The sequence below is a fragment of the Capsicum annuum genome, chromosome 12 (assembly GCF_002878395.1).
Source record: "Capsicum annuum cultivar UCD-10X-F1 chromosome 12, UCD10Xv1.1, whole genome shotgun sequence".
Classification (NCBI taxonomy): Eukaryota; Viridiplantae; Streptophyta; class Magnoliopsida; order Solanales; family Solanaceae; genus Capsicum; species Capsicum annuum.
In genome coordinates this window covers 230,943,785-230,969,179 of record NC_061122.1, presented here as the reverse complement: position 1 = coordinate 230,969,179, position 25,395 = coordinate 230,943,785, and the positions used below count along the sequence as shown (strand labels likewise).

Here is a 25,395-nt window from a genome sequence, read left to right as displayed (position 1 = left end):
TGGTGCTAATAAAAGGTTAGAGATAAGCATCCAGTAACCCCTCGAACTATGATCAAAGTTGCTACGACGCGCTCCAACTTTCACAGGGGTATTACCCCTGAACTCAATTTTAGCGTACTTTTGTCACCCTTTTGTGATGATGTGGCACCTTATCAAAGGTGCCACATCAGCTAAAAAGAATGACAAAAATACGCTAAAATTTAGGACCCCCATGAAGTTGGAGTGCGTCGTAGAAAATTTGGACATAATTTGGGAGGGTACTAGATGCTTTACTCAAAAGGTTATAATGAAACTTCCCAGAGCTTTAACCATGAAAGCAACAACAACATATATCCAGTGTAACCCCACACAAGTGAAGTCGCTAAACTGTACACAAACCCTACTTATGGAGGTAGAGAGGTTGTTTCCGATAGACCCTCGGGTCAATGAAGATGATGAAAAGAAAAGTTACTAACAAAACTTGATATTGAATTTTTCACCTTCTTCTTTACAGAACAAATTCCAAAAGAATTTATTAGAAGAAAAACACCATGTATGTGAACTAAAATCTTGAAATGTCTCCAGCTATGTTGCTCGGACTCGTCAAAAATGTTAATGGGTGCATGTCGGATTCGCAAAAACTAGTGTATTTTTGAAGAATCCGACACAGGTGCGGCATCAAAAATGAAGAGTCCGTGCAACTTAGGTCTCCACTCTCTTGACTTGCAGGTTAGAAGGGCCTCATTATTGTTGTAACTCGTAAGGCAAGCGATACTCTTCGTTCCACCTCGATCTCATCAGAATATGTGCACAATGTCGTACGCAAATCTTATGGATGTCAAGGAATCATCGGAAACATATGACAGCGCTTCAAAAAGAAATGACAAACCTGGATCGCTGTTGCTCAGACTCTCCAAAAATGTTGTTGCGCTCTTGTTGAATCCTCCAAAAACGCACTACTTTTTGAAGGATCTGACATGCACAACGTCATTTTTGAAGAGTCCAAGCAACATACATAGACGTGTAGCACCTCCTATAGCAGTTATATATTCATCAAAATAGTGTGTGTGTAAACCCTCTCCCTCACACCCCTTGCACATGAAGAAATTTCGATAGGAAAATAAACATGACAAATTCGACAACCAAAGTTAGTCATCGGATTGTAGGTGAGAAAGTTACGAAGATGTTCAAATAGTCTTACGAACAGAAAAGAAAAGGAACATAGCTCTACGTTAGAACTTGAAAATACATAAGGATACGTCCAGAAGAGCACGAACGACTGCAAGAAATGAAAATGATCATGTCAATCTAAGTTGCATTAAGTTGAAAATGATGTTAGAATATTAAAAATGAGACATCAAAGCTACTGATATACGGAAAAAAAAAAACATGATAGCAGCGGAAATAGAGTTCGTACCATAAGCTCTCCAAGAAATCCGTCAAAGATAATGCGATTCCAGCTGTCAAAGTAGGAGTGTATTGAAAATCTGGCCTTTGCCGCAAGAGCTACTGAAGTAATTGCCATAACAACGAAATAAAAAATGAATCCCGTCAAGCCAGTAAGTCCCAGTATCCCAGCTATGGCACCACCAATGATTGACAAGAATGTACGGCTGATAACAGAAACACCCGATTTCAGAATGACATTGGGAAAGAAATCACATGATGCGTTCACGTTTACTTGATTCACAAAGACATCAAATTAGAACATTGCGATCTATGAGGTGTTATGGTCTTCCTGACTGTTCACTTGGCTAACAATTCTTTAGTCGTTCTTGGCACGGTCAGGGAAACCCAAAACAAAGTCAGAATCAGGATTCGGAGTTGCATTGCAATTTGACAGTATAACATTATGTGGTTCACTGCTTCATGCTCTGCCGTAGACAAAAGCATCTACCACTTATATTACTTCCCTGTTTCTGTAGGGTACGGATGAGTTAAGCAGGCTTCCTGTGCAACTAACCAGCAGAAACTGTCTTCCATGGCCGTTCTACCGGAGGATTGGCTATTGAAGTTAGGAATTTGGAGCCAGACTTCGGAGAATATATTCCATTCACCAAATTTTACTATGAACATAAATTAACTATAATTACTTGCTTCGAAGCCCTACCTCCACAACCATTTTTAAATAGACATTTGTTGTATGATCCCCAATGGCTTCTGTTCTGGATCACTTTACTCCGTACAACTTGGGTAGGGTGATCCAAATTCTGTCGTCTTTTTACCGCTTACTAGTAGAAAAGATCGACATTACATAAGTTGGAAGACTATCCAGCACACTGTTACGAGTGTGGTCCTTCCTCCCGAGGATATTTACAGTTTCTCTGCTCGTCAATCGCTTCTCACCATTTCACACCGCCTATCTTACTTCTCTAGCTCCCACAGGTAACCCCAGATATATAGTAGAAAATTGTACCCACGTTTAATCATAAAATCCCTGCCAACAAAAAAAATTTTGAACCGTGTTTACGGTGTAGGAAGGGGAGCCTTGGAGTAACCGGTAAAGTTGCTGCCATGTGACTAGAAGGTCATAGGTTTAAGCTGTGGAAACATCCTCTTGCAGAAATGTAAGGTGAGGTGCGTATAATAAACCCTTGTGGTTCGGCCCTTCCCCGGACCCCGAACATAGCGTGTGCTTTAGTGCACCGGGCTGCCCTTTGTGTTTACAGTGTATATGCTGCTCTTTGACAGGATGATAATGAGCTCGGACATTGCCTCAAAATACACCAAACAACCCTGACGTTCATCTGGTTCATATTTCTACAAAAATCAGGTGAGTTTTTCGTGATTGAGTTATTTCTTCCATTATGAAATCATGTTCACGATATGCAAGTTTCGAAAAAGACTAATCGATGAATTAAACGACTAAAAGTTCATCTACGCTACTGCTTAGATACATATAACTTCACCAAAGCTAGTCAGAGTTTCCTTCTCTTAAAAAGTACTATGAGTAACTTCTTCGTTTTTCTTTTTCTAATCTCCGTATTTATTGTGCATTACTGCAAAGATCTGTCATAACTTGACCTTTTTTCCGCCTTTTTTTGTGGTAAATACGAGAACATAGGTATAATTCAGCTCAAGAAGTGATCTGTAAGCGCTAGAAAAACAACAACAGAGACTTGGCACCAACGCGAGTTGTGAAGGATATCAACCGAATATAAAGATATGACAAGTTATATGCTTTATCTGTGTCACAAGCAAACCAATAGTCTCCGATTTCAACCAGTTGTTCAGTTCTGCTAACGTTAATCTCACATAACCAAAGACTAACACTCACAAACATAACACCATCAGCCGATTCCATATTAGATAACGGAAAAGGATAACAAACATTCCATTGAAACTAAATAATAGTTCTGAACTAACCTGTAGTAAATGACTTTCATGTTGCTCTGCAGATTCTCAACGTTGAAAGTCGGCAACTCATCCATGCCACTGCTTGTTTTCTCTATTGAACCATTTACGTCATCATGCACAGCCATCACTGCTTGCAATTTACAATCAACATCAAAACAATTTAGCAAATAGAAATTCAAAATGCAGGAAACGCGACTGAGAGTTTGACGAGAACAAAGAGTCATTTAGTTCAATGACTAGTTAGATAGAACTACACAGTAATAATGAATTCTCATGCAACGAGTAATAACAGACGAAGTATACCGTGGACTCTTCAGTTTCGATGCCACACCTATATCGGATTCTCCAAAAATACACTACTTTTGGAGAATCCGACACGCACCCATTGACCTTTTTGAAAAGTACGGGTGACATAGCTAATCACAACATTACTAATACATTATATTCAGTATTGTTCGTAATTCGTATACACTATACCAAACAACTAGAGCTTCATCAAAGACCAAGCACATTATTAATAACACAGTTTTATGCTATGATTACTTTTTTTTTACACCAAATCAACAAAAATTAAAAATTTACATAATCAAGATTCATGTATGCATAGAGATTTAAACTTTCTATTAATCACCTAAAACTCTCTCCATTTAAACTTTTGTCCTGAGCCAGGGGTCTATCCGAAACAACCTCTGTACTTCATCTAAGATAGTGGTATAGACTGCGTACACATTGCCCTCCCCAGACCCCACTTTGCGGGAATACACTGGGTATGTTGTTGTTGTTGATCTAAAACTCAATTCAATTTAATTCTTTCCCACATTGTGGGAGGATGTAATAAGGTGAATTTGCTATTTTTACCAGTACCAGGGCGGAACCAGCCTTTCGTTAAGGGGTTCATCCGAACCCCCTTCGACGGAAAAATATACCAATTATACATGATTAAAATTTTTTTTTATGTGGTTATAGCAGGTGTTGAACCCCCTTCGACTAAGTTTCTTTGAATATTGAACCTCCTTCAACTAAGTTTCTTTGAATATTGAATCCTTTCGCCTCTGACCAGTACCCTAGTTTAGTCTCACATACACACACAACACACACAATGTTATACCAAACCATGGATAAGCATGATTAAAGACAGAACTGTTCTTAATATATCAAACCAAACAGTAGATAAGAAATAATATCCGCATAACTAATAACAACATTACTAATACACTCTATTCAGTAATATTCATATACACTGTACGACTAGTGTTAGAGTTTTTTTTTTTTTTTGGTTTTCCCATCTGGTGTCCGGTACCTGACTAATCCGAATTCGCACTACGTAGGGACCATTCGTGGAAATCGCTCCCTACCAAGGATTTTTCCATACCCAGGGTTCGAACCCGAGACGTCTGGGACTAGCATTAGAGTTTTGCATCAAAGACCAAACACATTATAATTGTTGCACCAAATTAAAGATTTTACATAATCAAAATTCATGTATGCATAAACTTTCAAACTTTCTTACAGTCATCTAAATCCCAGTTCAATTTAATTCTTTCCCACATTGTTGGAAGTTCAAATAAATTAAAATTTACAATTTTACCAGAATCCCAGTTTAGTTTTAGGATCTTTCAACTTAGAAAACAAAAATTAAATATAATTTTTTCAAAATAAATAAATAAAGCGCATATACACACAACACATACATAGGAGATCAAGAATTGTACAAACAGTGATGAGATACCTTGAAAATTTCACAGTGATTCACCCTTTTGTTGAAATGGATCTGGTTCTCTTTCTTTTATTTTATTAATGGTGTGTTTAATTTGATGAAAAATGTGTTTTAAAAAAAAACTTTGTTTAAATCAGATTTAGGTTAATTATTTCGGAATTATAGTTCGCTTATTATAATTTTTGAATTAATTTATTTATGTAAGAGGTGAGATAAAATAATCTCAAAATTTGATGACATAAGGTTGGATATTCCAAGATTAAACATATTGATAATCCAAATTTATACCATTAATCAAACGCAATATAAATTTTATTTCATACTTAATCATAAAATATACTCCGTTATCTCGCGTACCAAATGACCCCCAAGTGTTTGGCTACTTTTGAACTAGGGTAAAAAAAAAATTCAAGAAATAGTTTGCACTGATGTGGAAAAATTACTTTTGCGTATATTTTGGATGTGATCTTACCGCCACTAACGCATCGGATCCCATCAGAACTGTGAAGTCAAGCGCGCTTGGGCGAGAGTAGAACTGTGAAGTCAAGTGCGCTTGGGCGAGAGTAGTACTAGGATGGATGACCCTCCGGTAGGGATAGCAATGGGGCGGTGCAGTGCGAGTTTTAAGCTATGTGGAGCGGTGCAGGTTTTAAGTTATGCGGTGCGGTGCGGTGCGGGTGCAGGGCGAGTTAAAGTAAGTTTTTTGTTAAACGGTGCGGTGGGGTTGCGGGTTTAAATTTAAAAAATAAAAAAAATAGTATTGTTCTCGTGAATATACCTAAAATTATATGTATTCTTTGCTTAATATTTTATGATACTTAAAACGACATGTATAACACTACAAAGAAATAATTTTTTAGTTGCTTTTTTAACATCTCTATTCATTTTAATAAAAATATGATATTTGATCATTACTTATACACATTGTACTTTTTGACAATTTTTTAGTGAAAAGTGATACAATAGAAATGAGCTATTATTTCCTAGTTGTAGATTTGAAAATATTATGATTTGCAATGGAGTTACAAATTTTTCAAAAAAAAGGAAAAAATAAAAATATAGGGCGGTTATGCGCGGGTATGAATGTGGGACGGGTTTAAAGGTGATGCGGTGCGGTTTTAAAACTTGCGGGTTTAGAAAAAACCTGCACCGCACCATTGCCATCCCTACCCCCGGAAGTCCTCGTGTTGCATTGCTCCTTTAAACAGCCTCTCTACTTCTTCGGAGGTAGTGGTATGGATTGCGTACATTTACCCTCTTCGAACCCTACTACGTGGGAATACACTGGGTTTGTTGTTGATGTTTATTTTTTATGAGAAAATACTGTATTACCACCTTGAACTATACGCGAAAAGGTTGAGACACACCCGAAGTTTAGGAGGGTCCTATTACCCCTTGAACTATTTAAAATTGTATTTTTGACAACCTTAATGCCTACGTGGCACAACACACTGAAGGACCCACGTAGACACGCTAGGTGGCATTTTCTCCTTTTTTATATATATTTTGAATGTGTAGTAAAAAGTCTATTGGTAGTGAGACAATATATATATATATATATATATTGGGGAGCCAAAAACATAGCTTCGAATGGCCATATATACAAGACTTCAATAACACAATAGTTTAACAAATAAATTGATTAATTCATGTAAAAACAACCTTTGATGAACCGGAGGAGAGTTGGACTAATGGTAACTTTATGTGCAACAGTTGAATAAGAATATGTACAGAATCCTCATATCAATGGCAGGAAAAGAGGCAACGTTGGGCTGTTTGTAGCAAGAAGCAAGGTAACAATAGCTGTCGATTTGACTTATTGGGAAAATGCCCGGTACCATCTGTTTATTGCATCGAAGGCTCACTTTGTACGCCATTTGCCTTTCTCCCCAATAAGCCACCCAAAACCACCTTTGAGGTTCCACGCAACATACACAGTACGGCAGAATATCAAGACAATGACCGCTCAAAGTGACAGGAGTTCGACTAATGGTAGCATTACGTACAACAGTTGAATAGAAAGATGTACACGAGCCTCGGATCAATGGCAGGAAAAGAAAGTGCTTGAAGACTTTGAGCCTTGGAACAATAGCTGAGAACCATAAAATCAAGGTTGAGCTGTCCTTCACCGAGAACATCTCCTTCCACACTCGGCTGTTTCTTAGATATACCAAAACCTGATTATGTGCGCGTAGTAACTAGCAAGATAAACAAAGTTGTCATTTTGACTTATTCGGAAATGCCCCGGTACCATCCCTCTAATGCATTGAAGACTCACCTTGTCAATCATTTGCCGTTCTGCCCAATAAGTCGACATATAACTAACTGTATCCCAGTGAAAACAACCTGTCAATCTTTGAGGTCCACAAAGCACACACATAATGACAAAAGACCAAGACGATGACCGCGCAAAGAGATAGGACTTAAGACTAATGATAGCATTATGTACAGAAGTTGAATAAAAAGATGTACACGATCCCCGGATCAATGGCAGGAAAAGAGAGTGCTTCTAAAGGCATGTGCTGAGAACCATAACGGCAAGGTTGAGCTGTCCTTTACCGAGAACATCTCCTTCCACACTCGGCTGTTTCTCTGATATACCAAAACCTGCTTATGTGTAGCAAGAAAAACATAGTTTTCATTTTGACTTATCGGGAAAATCCCTGGTACCATCCCTCTAATGCATCGAAGACTCACTTTATCCACCATTCGCCATTCTTCCTTCTCGTAATCCTCCATTACCCAAATAACCATCCAAGCCTCGTATATCTGAATAACCGACAATCTCCCATCCAACTCCAACAAATATAACCGACTCCTAACTCCACAACTAATTTCATTCGGCAACTGAATTTTCCTCCAAACATCATTACTCAAATCAAGAACAAGCATACACGAACAACTATCCGTCAACCAATGCAACCCCCCATTAACAAACACAGCTTGATTCTTATTCATATGTGTAAACTGTTCATCCTGCAACGACACAAACTTCCTCCATTTCTTCAACTCCGAATCATAAACCATACATATAAACGTCCTCTCAGGACGATGACCAAACGACCTATGATAACCCGCTAATACAACACTATACTTTCCTTTCAACAAATCACAACCCAAACCAACTAAACTAGCTTCACCATCAGGATGAAATCTTGTTATAGGCCTTTCCCTACTTCTTGGAAGCAACTTACATTCTCGCGTTAACGGATTACAAATATAATAAACACCCTTATCAGGTACACTACTCAAACACAATAAACCATTACAAGAACCTCTAACTTTCACCCTATCCTTAACAAAATCCAATGAAAATTCACACACACCCTTTGAATTATCAACACAAATTAAACCAGATCTTGATTCTAACGACGAATCAGTAACCTGAACAATTACCATAGGATTTTTAACTGAAATTTCATTATAAAGATTTATAAAGTACTTATCAGATATCAATTTATACCAAAGTTTACATACAATTTTTGTCTTAAAAACTGATTTAACAGGCAATCTTGCAAGAATCTGAAGAATTACTTCATCTGGGAAAACCCCATATGGTGAATTCATCTCAAAAATATCAATTTTTTGGGTCAAAAAATTGTAGAAATGGAGTAAAGACTACCTTTTTTACATTTTTGAGGTTTTTGTGGAATTTGAGGAAGATGGGGTGTTGAATTTAGCTTGGAAATTGAAGAAGAAAATGTGTAAATGGCTATGGATTTGTTAGAAATTGAATTGAAAAATGGAAGGGGTAATTTTCTTGATTTTGTTATTATACAAAAAATATTGTGGCAATTTGTTTAGATTTTATTTGTTATTAAATGGGCCTTCAAAGGCTTTTTATAGAAGTTTCTATTTTGGGCTGAAGAATATAACTAGTTTGGTTTATACATAATTACGGAAAATTTCGTCTCTCAATACATTCAATAGAGATATATAACTAGCTTTTGATATATTTTTTCTGATTTTGAGTCTGTCGAGATATATAATTAGCTTTCGATACATTCATGAAAGATACATAATTAGTTAGAATTTTCATAATTACTTTATAATGGTGGAGATTTGTCTAAATATTGTAAGTTAAAGTGTATGTTTATGTTATTTTTTCTACTTATTTATGTCACCATTTAGATTTTGTTTCTATTTTTGAAATTTGGGTAAATATAACCTTCAAGGAATTATTCTTTTGGATAAAGTTAGATTCATGTATGATATTTGCTCATATATTTATTTAATCTTATAGATAAAATATTAGATTTTATTTAACGTTTTTAATGTTATCTGCTATTTTCTATATGTCTGTTACTTTTTCTGGACGGCTTTGGATGATTTTTCTTGAGCCGAGGTCTATGGAAAACAAGATGGAGGTAAGGTCTGACCTACTTGATAGAATTATACTGAATATGTTATTATCCGTTGTCTCATATTTTCTTATAATTTTTTTTTAATTTTATCAAAAATGATCTTTAGAAATAATCTAAAAGATTTACTATAAGTTTCAATCAATATAATTTTTTTTAGTTTTATATTGATTGAACTTGAAGCACATTGGCCTAGTTTAAAATAGTTAAAAATATGAGTCACTTATATTTATGCAAAAGTCATTAATTGAAACTCAATAAAATATTTTAGAAATGGACATAATTTTTTTTTTTCTATTTTAGTGATTTAAAATGTTTAGAATGCTCATACCTTTCAAATTTTCATTAAATTATTAATTGTATTTGGAATCCAAAAATCGTTTGAAAAGAAAGAGATATCTCAATAGGAAGTAAATAATTCAAAAACAAAAAAAAATAATTAATTCAATGGACCAAGAAAGGTTATAGTAGAGTGATAAATATTCATTCATCCATTAAGATCTCAAATTCGAGCTTTTTAGACGCGAATCCAAATTTAGTTGGGCTACAACATGTAGCGAACAAGGGAACGGGAAACCAAAAAATGATACATTAAATATACAGTATTAAAAGGTATACAATTTTGCAAGTGCATTTAATATTCTTGCATTTTTATGCCCTCTGAATTCTTGATTTTCGTATAATGCTGATAGCGAAAGGTCAACGTATCTCCGCCCTTATCACTAGTAGCAGATATCAGGTAACTTGGTGTAGTAAAACGACAGATTGGTAATGAATCATCAACGAGATGTTTCTCAGAGAGATTTTATTATCGATGAGCTGGGAGTTGTTCACCGGTTAAGAAAGAATGGATGAGAGCTAGACCTTCACTTGGCTTGTATAGCGGTACTAGATGACCGGCTCCTCTTACTGTCACGAATGTCAGCCCTTCGTACTCCACTATCCGTCCTGCTACCTGACATACATCAACGTCTATCAGTTACTATACACGCACACGTGCACATTGACAGTGTAGATAAGTTTACACGACAAGTGTGCTTTTACTATGTTGTAGCGTGTAACCTGTCTTGTTTCTCAGGTTGCATTCCAGCAACCAGCGATGATTAGCTAGTTAGCTTTTAGTATACAATATCAACAACTTTCGATCAAGTAAATACAAGTTATATTTGTCTTGATCATGCTGTAATGGTTTGTTTAAATGGTTTACTTATAAGATTTCCGCGAGTTGAGGATCTATCGGAAACAGCCTCTCTAACTGAGGTAGAGGTAAGGTCTGCGTAGACTGTACCCTCCCCAGAACCGATTGTGTGGGACTCTACGGGGTATGTTTTTGTTGCTGTTTACTCATAAGAATTGAATCATTGTTGACTCAACAAACAGTGACTTTCTTGAGACGATTATGTTCAAAAGGAGAATGAGTTAACCAGATTCCGAGTACATTTTCTGGTTCTTGAAGGAGGAAAGTGGCGATTAGGAACTAGGAAAGAGTCGAAAAATGGAGTTTACCTTTGGGGGTCTGTCGGAAACAGTCTCTCTACTTTATCTAAGGTAGTGGTATGGTCTGCGTACACATTACCCTCCCCAGACTCTACTATGTGGGAATATACTGGGTATGTTATTGTTGTACCTTTTCAGGTTGAAGCGCGGTTTTCCATATGATCGCCAGTTAATGTTTCTAAGTCGAAAATAACAAGAAGAACTGACCTGATGATTGTGGAACCACGAATGCCATGGGGACTTCAGAGTCAGATTAAGAGCTTCAATGCAGTATCTCGTCCCAATTACAGGCACTCGTCCATCCACATCGCCACTTTTTGATCACAAAAGATAAAAAAAACGAGCCACATGAATGTCAGCGTATATGAAATGAGTACTAAAAGAACATCAAGATTCAGTTCAAGGAATCATAACGCATTATAAGACTCCGCCAACATAAAATTGTAGCATTTCGCTATTATGTAACACGAGCCATATGCATTTTGTAATGTGTATTGTCTAAACCAGAAATATTTAGAACAACCTCATACTAGGATGCACCAATCTAAAAGCAAAGTCGAGACAGAAACAAAAACGAAAATACCTAAAAATCCAAATCTTTAGGCCCCCTTTGATGAGACTTTCGTATACTGGCAAGACGGAGAATACATTGTAGTTGTACGTACGAAACACAGGATCACTGAAGTGTATAACAGAAACCGAATTAGGAAACAGAAACTGAAAATAGTAAACAAAAATTGCACGGTGGTCGGGCAAATATAACCATGACAGGAAGTTGAAGTTACCTGCAACTTTTCCATTTCTTTGTTGCTTGACTTCCGTCAGTGTTCGCATGAAGAGCAATTTGAACATCTAACCGGTTGAAATACTCTTCGGTGTAAGCAGTATAGCAAGGGTCATAACCACCTCGAATTTGTTTCATCCTCCTGAATCCATAATTAGGTACCTGCAACTAAGTACATTGTTGAAATGGGACTTAGTTTCGAGTCATGTTTATCAAGTTTCCAATCGATTCACAGAGATCGCAAGAGCTATCTACTGAATAAGCTTGTAACGATCTTTTGAGGAAATAGAACTAGCGTTGAATAAAAGTTGTATTATACTATTATGCATATAACGTGCTCAGACTCTCCAAAATGTTGCCGCGCCCCTGTCAAATCCTCCAAAATGCTCTACCGTTGGAGGAACCGACACTCTCTCAACGACAGTTTTGAAGAGTTCGTGCGTGCACCATAGCACATAATCGCCTTTGAAGAGGCTCAAAATAACTCCCAAGTCGAGGACTAAAAACTTATTTTACAGATACAGGCTAATATGCATTCGATGGAGCTCAAGATCATTCTCACCTTGATTTGAGAAGAGTCGTGTGTACTAACGCTATCACTAGCTGAAGAAGAGGAAGCGTTCACGAGACACTTGGGACCATAAATGTTGTAAATGTCGATTTCTTGATATTTGTCCCATAACACTTGCATAGCATCATTACATCCGTCGGACCAGTTGGAGACCTTGAAATCACATACTTGTTGCACTTTCTGATACTCTGAATCGTACAGTATCGCATGTGTCCAAGCATACTCTACTATCCCTTTATAATCATAGTAATCGTTCGTCTCAGGATTTCCAACCTGCAAGTCATCGTACGAGACTAAATAAATGATACCGAGCCTTCAAGAGCAACGAAAATGCTGCTATTCTGGAAGGTAAACTTACCATGAAACCTTTGAGATCAATATACGGATACTTTTTGCTGTCTTTATTTCGGTTGCACACGAGCTCTGCCAGTTGCGGTACATAGTGTCCTATGATCACGAAAGATTGCACCTTACTTAGACACACAGTCTTAATCGTTAAAATGAAAGTTTGAAGAAAGGTTTACATCACCTGCATAGCTCTCTCCTGTTATGAAAAACTCGCGGTTCTTGAACTCGGGAAACCTTTCCAGCCAATTCACCAGGAAATTGTAAGCATCTTCAGCTGTATGAAACAAATTATGTTCATAAGTTAGCATACAGTACCGTACACAAACTCTTCGATATATCTGCATTTCTCGGGTTGTAAATTACCAGCGAAGTTGTCATCTAAGTTGGTTAAATCGGAGGATGTATTGGCGTATGAGAACCCCACTCCAACCGGTGACTCCAAAAACAGCAAATTGGCTTCTGCAGGTAAGAAGCATGCAAGAACCTCGGTTAATTAACATCTCAACAACATAATATAGAGTCGATATGTTCTACATCGTGAGGATTCATCATAAATTGGCAAACGATATAGCGTCAAGATAGAGCATAAATGAAAAAGAGATACGACCATTGTTCCAAGAATACTCGTTGAAGTCAAGACCGGCTCCATTGTTTCGAACTAGAAGAGGTCCCAACTCGACAGCAGCACCATATCCAATTGAAGAGCAACCAGGCCCTAATATAGAAAGCATACAAGTGAATGCTAAGAAACCGAGTACTCGAACTTACGCTATGTTGTTGTATCTTGGAATAATAATAAGCTATGTTGCTCGAACATTGCAAAAAGACTGTCCCACCAATATCAGATCTTTAAAAAAACACTACTTTTGGAGTATCTGACATGCATCCGTCGACATTTTTGAAGAGTCCGACTAACATAGTTCATAAGATACAAGAGAAAACGAGAATTATGGTTATCGAGCCACAAGTTCCAACAACGACAACAACATAGAAAAGTACAAAGAGAACAGAATATCCTCTAACCTTTCACATGAAACAAGAAAAACATCATATCCTATGTCGCTCGGACTCTCTAAAATTACTGTTGCAGCCATGTCAGATCCTCAAAAAATACTACTTCTCGAGTATCAGAAGTTCACCCGTTAGCGTTCTTGAAGAGTACGAGCAACATAGATCATAAGATACAAGGTAAAATGAGAATGATGGTTATAGAGACACACGTCCCAAGTACGACAACACACAAAAAAGTACAAAAAGAACAGAATTATGGTTAGAGCCACAGGTTCAAGAACAACAATATAGATAAGAAAAAGAACAGAACTAAATACAACAACAACAACAATAACATACCCAGTGTATTCTCACATAGTGGGGTCTGAGAAGGGTAAAGTGTATGCAGACCATCCCACTAACTCAGGTGAAGTAGAGAGGTTGTTTCCGATAGGCCCCGGCTCAGGACAGATGACAGTATAACAAATACAAAAATATAAAAGCATATAAAATTAATGCAGTATGCAAATTAAACTAACACTGCTAGCTAATAAGGAAACAATACAACCCCAAGATAATGCTATAAACTATCTATCCGAAATCATAGATATCACTCAAATACCACGAACAAGAAACTCCAGACGCAAGCAAAGTATTCTTCCCTACTGTAACCGTTGCACTCCTACCCCCTAACCCTCAACCCTATTCCGCGTCCTCCACACCTTCCTATCAAGGGTTATGTCCTCCGTAAGCTGTAACTGCTACATATCATGTCTAATCACCTCCTTCCAATATTTTCGTGGCCTACCTCTACCCTACCTAAAACCATCCATAGCCAGTCTCTCACACCTCCGTACTGGAGCATCCGAGTCCCTCCTCAACACGTGCCCGAATCAACGTAACCTCACTTCTCGCGTCTTGTCCTCCACCAAAGCCACTCCCACCTTCTTCCTAATACTCCCTCCAATTTCAATTTGTTCGTCTTACTTTTCTTTTTAGTCCATTTCATATAGAATGCTTCTATTCCGTTTTGGTATCTCTTTAATTCTAACTTTACAAACAACATCTTTAAGACTACAAGATTGAAGGGTACATTCTCACAAGATTCAAAAGTATTCTTTACCTTTCTAAACTCCGTGTCACGTGAAAACCAGATAAACAACACCATGTCAAGTCAAAACCAAACAAACAACTCCGTGTCAAGTCAAAACCAACGAACAACTCCGTGTCAAGTCAAAACCAGGCAAACAAATTGAAACAAACAAAGTAAAAAACTACATGGGAAAACAAGAATTATGGTTATAGAGCAACAAGTACCAAGTACAACAACATACAAAAAAGTACAAAATGAGCAGAACTAAACAGTTAAATCTCCAATCTTTCATATAAAACAAGAAAAACAAGTTAATGGGGTTCACTAATTATGAAAAAAGAACGAGAAAATTACCACCATTAAGCCAAAGGAGTAAGGGTTTCTTGGAAGAATCAGATTGAGATTGAAAAAACCAGTAAAAAAGAGCTCTTCCATGAGTTATATTAACTGTAACATAACCAGAAAACTGTGTAACTAGTGGACTATTAGGTTGTCCAGGCAACTTTATTACTTTGTCATCATCTTGTGTTCTTGAAAACACTTTATTATTCCAACAAATAAGGAACACAAATGTTACTAGTATTATGTTTTTTGTGTTCTTTGGATTTGAAGGTTTCATTTTTCAGTTGTGTGTTAGTTTCCTAGTGTGTGTGTGTGTGTGTTTCTGAACTTTTAAGATATAATGGTGTCAGTGTTGACTAGTGGGGTTGACCTCTATGATTGTAAAGACAGTGCATATTATTATGTCACAAGCACTACCTCAAGCAACAATGTCTCAACTATTAGGCGCGGACCCACGATTTATTTAAGGATTGTGGGAGCTTAAAATTGCTTCAACAAGGTTCGAATACGAGATGCTCCTTTCGGTGGAGTAGGTTAAGATCAATCTAAATATCAATGTATTCAGTTAATTTTTTGTTTTAGTGGGTGTTTTTATACCTATATTTATATATTTTATATGTAATTATACTTATTTTGTGTCAAGTTTACTGGATGTCAGAGCACCCCAAAAATCAATGTAGGTCTGCCCTTGTTAACCATTATGTTTCAATTTGTTTGTTTCGTTTTGACGTAATATGAAATTTAATAAATAAAAGGAATTTGAATTTTGTGCTTAGGGTCTTTCGAAAGCAGCTTCTCTACCTCGTAGTGGCACAGGCAGACCTACAGCTTATTTTTGGATGCTCCGGCACCCGTTAATCCGATGCAAATCAGGTATAATTATATAAAAGATATATTTAAATTGGACTAAGACTTAAAAAAGCACTCAGTAAACCAAAAAAACATATGGATGCTTTAGTTTTCAAGCGAAACTTTAAAGCGTTTGGCGTTAATATGAATGTTCGGACCTTTCAAGCACGCCGACTCCTGAATCCTGGCACTACATGGCGTTAATATTATTGTTGTTGAATTCTATAATTTTAAATTAAAAATACATAAAATATATCAAAATATATTTTAATCTTAGGATGTTAAGCATATTACGTACAAAGTTAAGAGTTAAATAATATATCAAGAAATGAAAGCTATTATTTTTGAAAGGACTAGTGGACACTATTATCATAGTCACAAGCACTACCTCAAAGCAATAATATCTTTTGCTACCTCCATCTCCATTTATTTTGTATGTTTGTGACTTAATATGAAATTTATGAAAAATTTTAAATATTATAATTTTAAATTAAAGTATATAAAATATATATCTTTTAATTTTATGATTATAAGAGCCCGTTTGGCCATGAAAAATTTTTCTTTTTTTTGAAAATTTTTTCCGGAGTTGAAAATTGTGGTGTTTGGCCATGAAAATTCGGAAAATAATTCCAAAATTTTTTTCTGAAAAGGAAAAACAGGTTTTTGGTATTTTTACAATTTTTCAACTTCAATTCCAACTTTTATTATTATTACATATAACCCCAATCATTTAAATTTTTATATAAAACTTTCCTTATAACATTTCTTTTTCAATATTACGTATATAGCAGTTTAAAGAATAAAATAATTATAATTTCAAACTTAATGTTATCCTAATTAATATATATCTCTTTTTCTCTCTCATCATTATTTTTATCCCTTATTTTTAATTTTCTCCCTTATTTAAGACATTATTTTACTGCTAATGATCCTAATTACTATAATATAATAATAATAATAATAATTTTTCTGTTGTGATACGGACGTTTAAGAAATTATAGTCATGTAATTAATAATGGATAAGCGTTTTCTATATTTATGGAATTAATAAAGTTGTAGCAGATTAGTTTACCACTGCCACAAATTATTCTCATTTTTAATTTGATTATATATATTATATTGTGTACATCTTTATTATACTATTCAAATATAAATAGTTTATACCATACATATGCTAAAAATATAAATCGGTGATACATATTTTTCATAAAAAAATATGTCCAATTTAATAAATTTATACCTTAAACTGCAACTGCTATCTTTATATACCATAATCCTTGGTATCTTTATACACAGTATTATATTTATACCCATAAATATATAAAGTATTATATTTATAATAGAAATATATAAAGCATGTTATATAAAAGTTTATATCATGTATATATCATATACACATATATAAATATACAAAGTATTAAGAAACATCTAAGCATATTTATAACATAAATATACAAAATATGTTATATATGAAGTTTATACCATGTATATATCATATACACACATATATAAATATACAAAGTATAAAGAAACATTCTAAGCATATTTATATATTTATGGTATATGATATAATATACCATAAATATACAAAGTATGTTTTACATAGAAATAATTTATTCACACATAGTAAAAAATTTTATGTATAAAAAAACTAAAGAAATAAATTAGCGGCATCTTAAAATTTAATAACAACTCATCATTTCCTATTTTTTAGGAACGGAAAATAAAGGAAATAAATTAAATAAATTTCTAAAAAAATAAATTTATTTGAAAGATAATATTTGTTAATATTTGTTACCTAAAAAATAGGAAGCAGTGATCTATTGATATAACATTCATATTTAAAATTTTCAAATATGAGAAAAAGGCTATTAATGTAAATATTATATATGTCATAATTGAAATTCATTAAATATGGCATAAAAGTTGAGGTGATTTTAATAGTTTGTAAAAGTTGGGGCATAAAATCATATTTTAAAAAGTTTTTTCAAAAGTAAAAAAAAATATGGTCAAACACAACTCCAACTTCAATTTCAATTTCAACTTTAAATTTTTTTAATTTTCATGGCCAAACGGCTATTAAATATATCGTTCGAGAAATTAGAGTTAAAGAGTTGTAAGAAAAGAAAATAATGCTTTATTTCAAACGAATAATTAAAAGGAAAAATAAGATAACTATTACATAAGCATTTTTTATTGTGCTATATATAGTGAAAGAGAACATAAAATTGATGCTATTGCAAGTTACTTAATTTTTTATTATTTTTTTTATGTAAATAATTGGGTAACCTGCAATAACAGGTCAAGTTAAGTGATAGTGTAGAATATTTTATACACTGATGGTGCACAAAACTTAAACTCGTAATTAATTCTACTTACTTTTAAAGAGTAAAGGGACCAATGAAGTTGCATCAAAGCAGGCAATTGGTCAATATGTCTGCTTTGGCACAATTTTGTTGGTCTTTTTCCTTACATTCATTTTATTTTTTATCTATTTTAATTTATTCGCTTTACTTTCTTTTATTTGCTATATATTTCAAAAGATACTATAAATAAATCACAATAATTAACGACTTATAAATACTTACTTATATAGGGCAAAGGGATTATCACAATAATTAACGACTTATAAATACTTACTTATATAGGGCAAAGGGATTAGTGTAATTGTGTCAAAGCAGGCAGCATGTCAATGAAGGTGTCAAGCAAAATGACTGTTTCAAGTCAACGAAGGTCAAGCAAAACGAAACGAAGGGTATATTTGGTATTGGAATGGAAGTGTGTCCAAACAAGGACTAAAATTTTAGAACATAGCCCTATACCACCCACCCCCACCCCACACAAAATCCTGCTTCTTGTTTGAGTTTAACGAGGATTTGTGTGGTGTGTTGTCATCGTTAATAAAGTTAATTTAGTAAAATCAGGAGATTCGTCAATTCAATAAAAGTCAAGCAAATCATTAATAAAGTTAGTATAGTAAAATAAGACTTGCAGAGTCAATAAAATTCAAGCAAAACGAAACAGGGTGAGTATTTGGTGATACATATGGCTGGAAAAACTGCACTTGAACATATCACTGAAGCACACAATCAATGGACTCAAAGTCACCCTGATGTATTTTCTTTCTACTAGTTGTTGTTGTATTGCTTTTGTAGTTTCTGGCCTTCATTTCTGTTACTATTTGTTGTCTTGTACCGTTGTACGTCGACTATCATATTATTATGTTGTGTTCCTTTTGATTTCTGTTATTATTTGTTGTCTTGTTTGTACTTCGACGATCCTATTTTTTTGTTGTACTCCTTTCGTTTCAATTTGTTTGCCGTATTTTCTTTTTGAAAAGAGTGACTCTTTTCGAAGGAGAGCCCCGGAGTAACTGGTAAAGTTGCTGTCATGTGACCAAGAGGTCACGGGTTACAATACACCCTTGTGGTGGGGCCCTTCCTTAGATTCTGCGCATAGCGGGAGCTTTAATGCACCAAACTGCCCTTTTAAGTAACTGATAAAGATGCAGTCACGTGACCAGACCTGTGGCAGAAATGCGAGGTAAGATTGCATACAATACACCCTTGTGGTGGGGTCCTTCCTCGGACTCTGCGCATAATGGGAGATTGAGTGCACCGAACTGTCCTTTTTTATAAGTATGACTCCTAGTTTGGAGTAACTGATAAAGTTGCTGCCATGTGGCCAGGAGGTCACGGGTTCAAACCTTGAAAACAGTCTCTGTCCTTAATGCAAAGTAAGGCTGCGTACAATACACTATTATGGTGGGGTCCTTCCCCGAACTCTACGCATAGCGGGAGCTTTAGTGCACCGCTTTTCTAAAAGAATGACTTTTTCCTTTTGATTTTTTTTATGGATACACTATAATGGATTCTACTAGTAGTTGTAGTATTGCTTCTGTAGTTTCTGTTCTTTGATTTGTGTTACTATTTGTTGTCTTGTACGTTGACTATCATATTATTATGTTGTATTCCTTTTGATTTCTGTTACTATTTATTGTCTTATTTGTACTTAGACTATCGTATTATTTTGTTGTACTCCTTTCATTTCAATTTGTTTGTCGTAAAGAATGACTCTTTCCTTTTGATTTTTTTGGTGGATATACAATTACGGATTCTATTAGTAGTTGTAGTATTGCTCTTGTAGTTTTTTTTCCTTTGATTTATGTTATTATTTGTCGTCTTGTACTTCGACTGTCATATTGTATTTTTATACTCCCAATTTCAATTTGTTTGTTTCCCCTTTAGCAACTCTGTAATTCCAACTTTCCTCGTGTTATGTTTAACACCACAAGATTAAAGGTTCTGTCTTGTTACTATCTACTATCACTTGTGCTTCTGTTACTTTTTTTTCCCCCTTGAGCTGAGGTTCTATTGGAAACAATCTCTCTACCTTTACCTCTAAGGTCAGGGTAAGGTCTGTCTACATATGTTGTTGTTGTTGTTGTCGTCATTTTTCTGGTAACAATGAAAACATTACCATTACGAACTAAACATACACTGAAACAAATATATGTATGATTCGTGTATAATCCATATATATGGGTTAGAAAAAAGTAGAACAATAAAATTTGACCAGTTGTTTGCGTAAAGATCCTTTTTTCGTGCTCTGTACTATTTTTGATGGATGTTCAGTAATGGTGCTTTTGATTTCTTGGGTCTGTTCACTTTTATGAGTCTCTTCCTTTTTGATTCTGTTTTTCCGAAGTTTTAACCCGAATAGCTGCCCAAAGAACTGCATAAACTTAAAAAAGCCGACAGATGTATAATATATGTATATAACCATATGTATAATTGGTGTATAATCTACATATATCAGCTAAGTCTGACCGCTGTTTGTATAAAGATCCCTTTTTCCCCTTACTCAGTGCTATTTTTGATGGATGCGATTCTTAGGACGTGTTTGATCTGATGGTTCTGTTCACTTTACGGGTTTCTTCCTTTTTTCGGATAGGGTTTTGTGGCTACGCCAGTAAAAACTGGTTCAGATCCATCGTCAGTCAATTTGATGGAGTGGAGCTGCTATATCCCTGGAAAAGCCGGGGTGAGTAAAACTTTCTTGCCTTTTGTGAACTTTTTGCATCGATGGTTTAATAGTACTAAAAAACTTTTCTCTGAAAGTTGTTTCTTGGAAAATGCCCTTTCCTCGGTCATAAAAAGCTGAACTCGAAGTGCTCCATTACTACCGGAGGAGTAGGGGGAGGAGGAGAAAACTTAGTCATTCCCGGTGTTTGTAGAGAACCGCGTAAACTTGTCATGGTTAAGTGATAAACTGAAATTGTAGTACATATTAATGAATCAGGACAGTTGATAAAAGAGTGTCAGGGTTGCGATAGACTGGTAGTTAGTGTAAAACTTGTCCATTCATGATGAATCTCCGTAGTAGATAAACGAGTGTAAAAAGCATGCATACATTTAGTGGTTGGTGCTATTCCTCGTCCGTGATTGGAATATTTGGGCCAGAATTTGTCTACTTTTAGCAGTGTATTGTTGGATCAGTGATCCTTGCGTTGTTGAAAATCAGTAGTTTCGTGCTGTAATTACCTTATCGTGTAACTACTTTCATGAGGAGGTTTATCGATTTCACATCTTGTGGACTGTGAATAACAGAACGTCCTGTTTAGTTAGTACCTAGAGACATCAGTTTTGCGCAGCAGTTGTGGAAAGTGTTCGATTATATTGGTTGTAACTTGTCGAGTTCTCTTATTGTTGCCAGGTTTTCATGCTCCTGACTTCGTCTTTTGGTTTAGTTTACTGAATAGACCATTAAAGCAACGAATTAGTTAGAACTGAAGATAATTTAGTAACCGGAGTAGAAAGAAGTTTTAACGAGAGATAAGCTATGCCTGATTGAAAGACAATAGTAATCGCCTGCACATTTCCTTTCGTGATTCTACCTCCCAAGTTAGAGGTAGCGTCTGCATACACGCTACTCTCCTCGACCCCACTTGTGGGATTACACTGGTCATCGGGTATGTTGTTGTCGTTGAAAAGGAAAGTGTTTCAGCTTCGACAATATAAGTCTTTACGTTGTTGAAGCCCCGGTTTGCTCATTTCATCTGCACATTGAACTGGTACAGACTGACTGGGAAGGTGCCTCGTATCCAATAACAATGCTCTTCAGCGAAGACTATCCTAACAAACCACCTACGTGCAAGTTCCCCGAAGGTTTCTTTCATCCCAACGTCTATCCATCAGGGATGATATCTATAGACATCCTCGATGAAGACCGGGTAAGTTCTTGTTCATTGATGTTTTATTAGTACTTTCCTAATCTTGTCGATTCATATAACGGCTTCCAGTTGACTATAACCTTGTTTAGGAGTGGGATCCTGACCTCACCATCGAAGAAATCTTGTCGAGTATCCAAGATTTTCTTCACAATCCAAACCCTTACGATCCAACACAAGATGCTTATTATATATTCAGCAGAGTAATCTACTCAATCTTAATGTGTACTTCCTTGCGTTTTTTCTCTGATTTTTGCTTAAAAAGTTCAGCTGGCGTTTTGATTTTTTTGTGTTGAAACCGGACACAATCACAGTTACGTGACCTTGCTTTTGCAGGATCAGGATGCATACAAGCGGGTGAGACAGCAAGTCGAGTATTATGCATCTCTTCCCCCTCCTTAGTTTGTCGTTGACATGGTTGGTCGCGTACTTAGCTTCTTGAAAATGGAATCGATATTGAATCTTGAAAGATCAGAGTAAACTGGAAAACTCATTTTTTGTCAATAGTGTTGATGTTCTAAGACATGGGATCTTATTGCTTTGACACCCCAGATTTTGTCATGTCTAAGATATTACATAACATGCTACTTCGGTTTCATGTTTTATTACGGCTTTGTTTACTGGCCTTTTGTCTTGTGCTGGGGGTCTATCCGAAACAGCCTCTCTACTTCTTCGGAGGTATTGGTATGGACTGCATACATTTTACTCTCTCCAGACACAGACGCCACTACGTGGGAATACACTGAGTGAGTATGTTGTTGTTGATAACATGCTACTTCTTTCTCTCTTTTATTCCGTCTTGTGATGCATCATCATATATACAGTATGAGCTTGTCCCGCCCTGCGCTGCCCTGCTTCGTTTATGTCTCCCCCTGCCCTAGCTCGTTATTATGCGCTTGCCTTGCCTTGTCCCGCGCCAAGTGTCATCATGTTTGTCCTTCGTTATACTTGTTAGCTATGGTTATCCCTGTCAGTTAGGCCAAGTTCAAAATGCCCTATTGATCGGAGAACAAATTCTTAAAGGTTAGGCTACTATCTGGAAGAGATTTACTTTGTACCGTCCGAACCGAAGGTCATATAGATCGGAATTCGGAGCAATAAGAACAAAAGGGTTGGTGTGGCAACAGATACAAGTATTGGCACTTCAAAACGCTTAGATTTTAAGGGCACTACTAAAAGCCTTTTTTTAGGTCCCGTAATAAGCAGGGGAGGACCTACAGCGCGCAATTTGTGGTGCTCTGACATCCATTAAGTTTGATGTAGATAAAGTATAATTATATTAAAAAAATGTATAAAATCTGATATAAGACTTTGAAAAGCACTTGGTAAGCCAAGAAAGATAGTTGGGTGTTTTAGTTTTTCAGGCGGAACTATAAAGTTTTGGACGTCAATATGTGTGTTCGAACCTTCCTTGCAGCCACGACCCTAAAATCCTGGCTCCGCCACTAGTAATAGGGAGGTGTCTGTAATTGATTGTTCACTTCCCAAAATTAACAACATGGGTATTTTTGGATCAAAGTATTAACTTCTGCATGCATGCTCATAATATAATTATTGCCAATGTAGAACCAATATTACAAGTTTCCATAACCAGATAACCATCTTTAAACTGCAGCATGCAGACTTGTAAACTAAAAGTAAGTAGATCATAAGTTAATAAAGTTCAAGATCAATAACTTGTTGGTGGCATAAATTGCAGCTCGATCTTTCCAGAAAGTACGTGAGAAAAGGTAATCCCGAGCCCACAAAACCCAAACTCCTCGCAAAACTCTTCAGGTCCCATTTTGTTTATCTCTACGAAGAAGAGAGGAGCGTAAAGATCCACGAGTATGGCACACTGCAATAATCACCAAAAGATGAAAGAGCGCGATTAACTAACTCACAACCTTTTATTATGAAGTTTGAAATCATCATAAACAACTTCAAGGTTAGATTACAAGTATACCTCTTGCTTGTAAAATCGCATCTTCAAACAGGATTTATGAAGTAGTTCAATGATCTCCGTTTGGGTCTTGTTATTAGCCATGTACTTAACTGCTCTCGCTGTGTATTCTTCGCACAATGTACACAACTTTTCATTTACATCGACTTCTTCCACTGTTGGTCGATGATCTTGTCTCCCTTCTTCCAGGTTGTTATTCATCTGCAATGCTGGTGCGATAAAGTCAAGACTAAAACAACTGTCCCATGACTTGATAACAACACGAATATAGTCATGATCAAATAAAAACAAGAGGAAGTACCAGAAACATTATCGTCTTCAGTTTGACTAACTATGGGGTTACCGGCAGGTAAATCTCTAGCAGTGCAGCACCAGCTATATCCAAGTATGAAAAAAGTTGCCAGGCAGAGCCTCGAATCCATGCTGCGCCAGGTGAATAACAACAACGTCAGTATAGATCAACGATGTATATATAGTAGATATTGAAGCGTTATAGAAGAAGATGTCTTGGAGTGATAAAATAGAGAAAGCAAACGATAAGAGGGGGGATGCTGACAATCCTACCGAGGACTTTATGGATTTCTTTTCCGGGAAGCGAGAGGTACTGGACAAAAACCCCGAATGGGGCCAATGACTCCTCTACTGTAGGAAGGTTCCCAAACTGTTATTTTCTATGATTACTAGACATGCATGCCCATCCACTGTCCTTTGATTTCATTATGTAACTTGCCAGGAGTACAACACAAAAATTACATTATATATATATAATTACATTGACAAAGACGTGACATGGAGCAGTTACAGCTTACAGAGGACATGCATGACACTAGATAGGAAGGTATGGAGGACGCGAATTAGGTTAGAAGGCTAGTGCATGTGTGTGAGTCGTAGCATGTAGTTAGGAGAGCTTTGGGGTATAGTCGGGCTGGTAGTCTTAGGGCTATGTCCATAGGTTGGAGCTGCTAGTAGGAGGGTATGGGGGTGGTGGGTGCCTTTGGTTCGTTAGTGTGTAGGGTATTACTTTGTGCGTGTCTTATTTCATGTTTTATTACGACTTTGTTTACTATTCTTTGTCTTGAACTGGGGGTCTATCGGAAACAACCCTCTACTTCTCCGGATGTAGTGGTATGGACTGCGTACATTTTATCCTCCCAGACCCCACCATGTGGACATACACTGGGTTTGTTGTTGTTGTACATAGTTTTCTTCTAAATACATGGAAGTACAAATATAACAATATTGGTGGTCCTTGAAAAAGGAAAGTGTTGTTGCATCTTATGTTTAGTTCTGTCCTAGAAACTTATCATTTTTGGTGTCGACACGACATGGGTGTGGG

At 36.1% G+C, this 25,395-nt stretch overlaps 5 protein-coding genes across 9 annotated transcripts; 1 reads left to right on the top strand and 4 right to left on the bottom strand.

Moving 5' to 3' along the window:
• Positions 1 to 432: 432 nt before the first annotated feature.
• LOC107851814 (ER membrane protein complex subunit 6) lies at positions 433 to 5,219 on the bottom strand. Of its 2 annotated transcripts, none has more exons than XM_016696910.2 (5): positions 5,066 to 5,219; positions 3,346 to 3,463; positions 1,397 to 1,592; positions 1,239 to 1,258; positions 433 to 807 (listed from the first exon to the last, which is right to left on the bottom strand). In XM_016696910.2, exons 2-5 carry the CDS (start codon positions 3,459 to 3,461, stop codon positions 777 to 779), a joined length of 363 nt encoding a protein of 120 aa, XP_016552396.1. In that variant the 5' UTR covers positions 3,462 to 3,463; positions 5,066 to 5,219; the 3' UTR covers positions 433 to 776. The 2 variants fall into 2 exon arrangements, with proteins under 2 accessions (XP_016552396.1, XP_047257285.1); XM_047401329.1 differs by having other exon boundaries at positions 5,028 to 5,093.
• Positions 5,220 to 6,617: 1,398 nt separating this feature from the next.
• On the bottom strand, positions 6,618 to 8,849 carry LOC107851469 (F-box protein At5g49610). The gene has a single exon (XM_047401328.1). The coding sequence runs from the start codon at positions 8,618 to 8,620 to the stop codon at positions 7,538 to 7,540; it is 1,083 nt and encodes a 360-aa protein (XP_047257284.1). The 5' UTR covers positions 8,621 to 8,849; the 3' UTR covers positions 6,618 to 7,537.
• Positions 8,850 to 9,879: 1,030 nt separating this feature from the next.
• Positions 9,880 to 15,469, bottom strand: LOC107851221 (serine carboxypeptidase-like 26). Of its 3 annotated transcripts, XM_047401327.1 has the most exons (11): positions 15,052 to 15,173; positions 13,638 to 13,764; positions 13,222 to 13,329; positions 12,978 to 13,073; positions 12,796 to 12,888; positions 12,625 to 12,713; positions 12,258 to 12,539; positions 11,697 to 11,863; positions 11,495 to 11,590; positions 11,119 to 11,224; positions 9,880 to 10,369 (listed from the first exon to the last, which is right to left on the bottom strand). In XM_047401327.1, exons 2-11 carry the CDS (start codon positions 13,663 to 13,665, stop codon positions 10,223 to 10,225), a joined length of 1,212 nt encoding a protein of 403 aa, XP_047257283.1. In that variant the 5' UTR covers positions 13,666 to 13,764; positions 15,052 to 15,173; the 3' UTR covers positions 9,880 to 10,222. The 3 variants fall into 3 exon arrangements, with proteins under 3 accessions (XP_047257283.1, XP_016551646.1, XP_016551647.1); XM_016696160.2 differs by lacking the exon at positions 13,638 to 13,764 and having other exon boundaries at positions 15,052 to 15,469; XM_016696161.2 differs by lacking the exon at positions 13,638 to 13,764 and having other exon boundaries at positions 11,697 to 11,857; positions 15,052 to 15,422.
• Positions 15,470 to 18,768: 3,299 nt separating this feature from the next.
• LOC107851222 (SUMO-conjugating enzyme SCE1-like) lies at positions 18,769 to 22,854 on the top strand. Its single transcript, XM_016696162.2, has 5 exons — positions 18,769 to 19,002; positions 20,842 to 20,931; positions 21,968 to 22,120; positions 22,210 to 22,320; positions 22,454 to 22,854. Exons 1-5 carry the CDS (start codon positions 18,934 to 18,936, stop codon positions 22,517 to 22,519), a joined length of 489 nt encoding a protein of 162 aa, XP_016551648.2. The 5' UTR covers positions 18,769 to 18,933; the 3' UTR covers positions 22,520 to 22,854.
• A 784-nt stretch (positions 22,855 to 23,638) lies between these two features.
• Positions 23,639 to 24,579, bottom strand: LOC107851224 (prosaposin). 2 transcript variants are annotated; one of them, XM_047401325.1, is made up of 3 exons: positions 24,361 to 24,579; positions 24,063 to 24,268; positions 23,639 to 23,954 (listed from the first exon to the last, which is right to left on the bottom strand). In XM_047401325.1, the coding sequence occupies exons 1-3, from the start codon at positions 24,479 to 24,481 to the stop codon at positions 23,787 to 23,789; spliced, it is 495 nt and encodes a 164-aa protein (XP_047257281.1). In that variant the 5' UTR covers positions 24,482 to 24,579; the 3' UTR covers positions 23,639 to 23,786. The 2 variants fall into 2 exon arrangements, with proteins under 2 accessions (XP_047257281.1, XP_016551650.1); XM_016696164.2 differs by having other exon boundaries at positions 24,063 to 24,260; positions 24,361 to 24,417.
• Positions 24,580 to 25,395: the final 816 nt, after the last annotated feature.

Bases quoted from the DNA above. Each gene is read 5' to 3' on its own strand.
- LOC107851814 (XM_016696910.2), bottom strand. From the start codon at position 3,461: ATGGCTGTGCATGATGACGTAAATGGTTCAATAGAGAAAACAAGCAGT. The intron at 1,593-3,345 runs GTTAGTTCAGAA...TTCTGTTATCAG, and splicing joins ATGAAAGTCATTTACTACAG to CCGTACATTCTTGTCAATCA. The intron at 1,259-1,396 runs GTACGAACTCTA...CATTTCTTGCAG, and splicing joins GATTTCTTGGAGAGCTTATG to TCGTTCGTGCTCTTCTGGAC.
- LOC107851469 (XM_047401328.1), bottom strand. From the start codon at position 8,620: ATGAATTCACCATATGGGGTTTTCCCAGATGAAGTAATTCTTCAGATT.
- LOC107851221 (XM_016696160.2), bottom strand. From the start codon at position 15,316: ATGAAACCTTCAAATCCAAAGAACACAAAAAACATAATACTAGTAACA. The intron at 11,591-11,696 runs GTAACTTCAACT...TATACACTTCAG, and splicing joins AAGAAATGGAAAAGTTGCAG to TGATCCTGTGTTTCGTACGT. The intron at 10,370-11,118 runs GTCAGTTCTTCT...GATGTATGTCAG, and splicing joins CGTGGTTCCACAATCATCAG to GTAGCAGGACGGATAGTGGA.
- LOC107851222 (XM_016696162.2), top strand. From the start codon at position 18,934: ATGGCTGGAAAAACTGCACTTGAACATATCACTGAAGCACACAATCAA. The intron at 19,003-20,841 runs GTATTTTCTTTC...TTTTTCGGATAG, and splicing joins GGACTCAAAGTCACCCTGAT to GGTTTTGTGGCTACGCCAGT. The intron at 22,121-22,209 runs GTAAGTTCTTGT...AACCTTGTTTAG, and splicing joins ACATCCTCGATGAAGACCGG to GAGTGGGATCCTGACCTCAC.
- LOC107851224 (XM_047401325.1), bottom strand. From the start codon at position 24,481: ATGGATTCGAGGCTCTGCCTGGCAACTTTTTTCATACTTGGATATAGC. The intron at 24,269-24,360 runs GTACTTCCTCTT...TTATCGCACCAG, and splicing joins TGAAGACGATAATGTTTCTG to CATTGCAGATGAATAACAAC. The intron at 23,955-24,062 runs GTATACTTGTAA...TGATTATTGCAG, and splicing joins TGCGATTTTACAAGCAAGAG to TGTGCCATACTCGTGGATCT.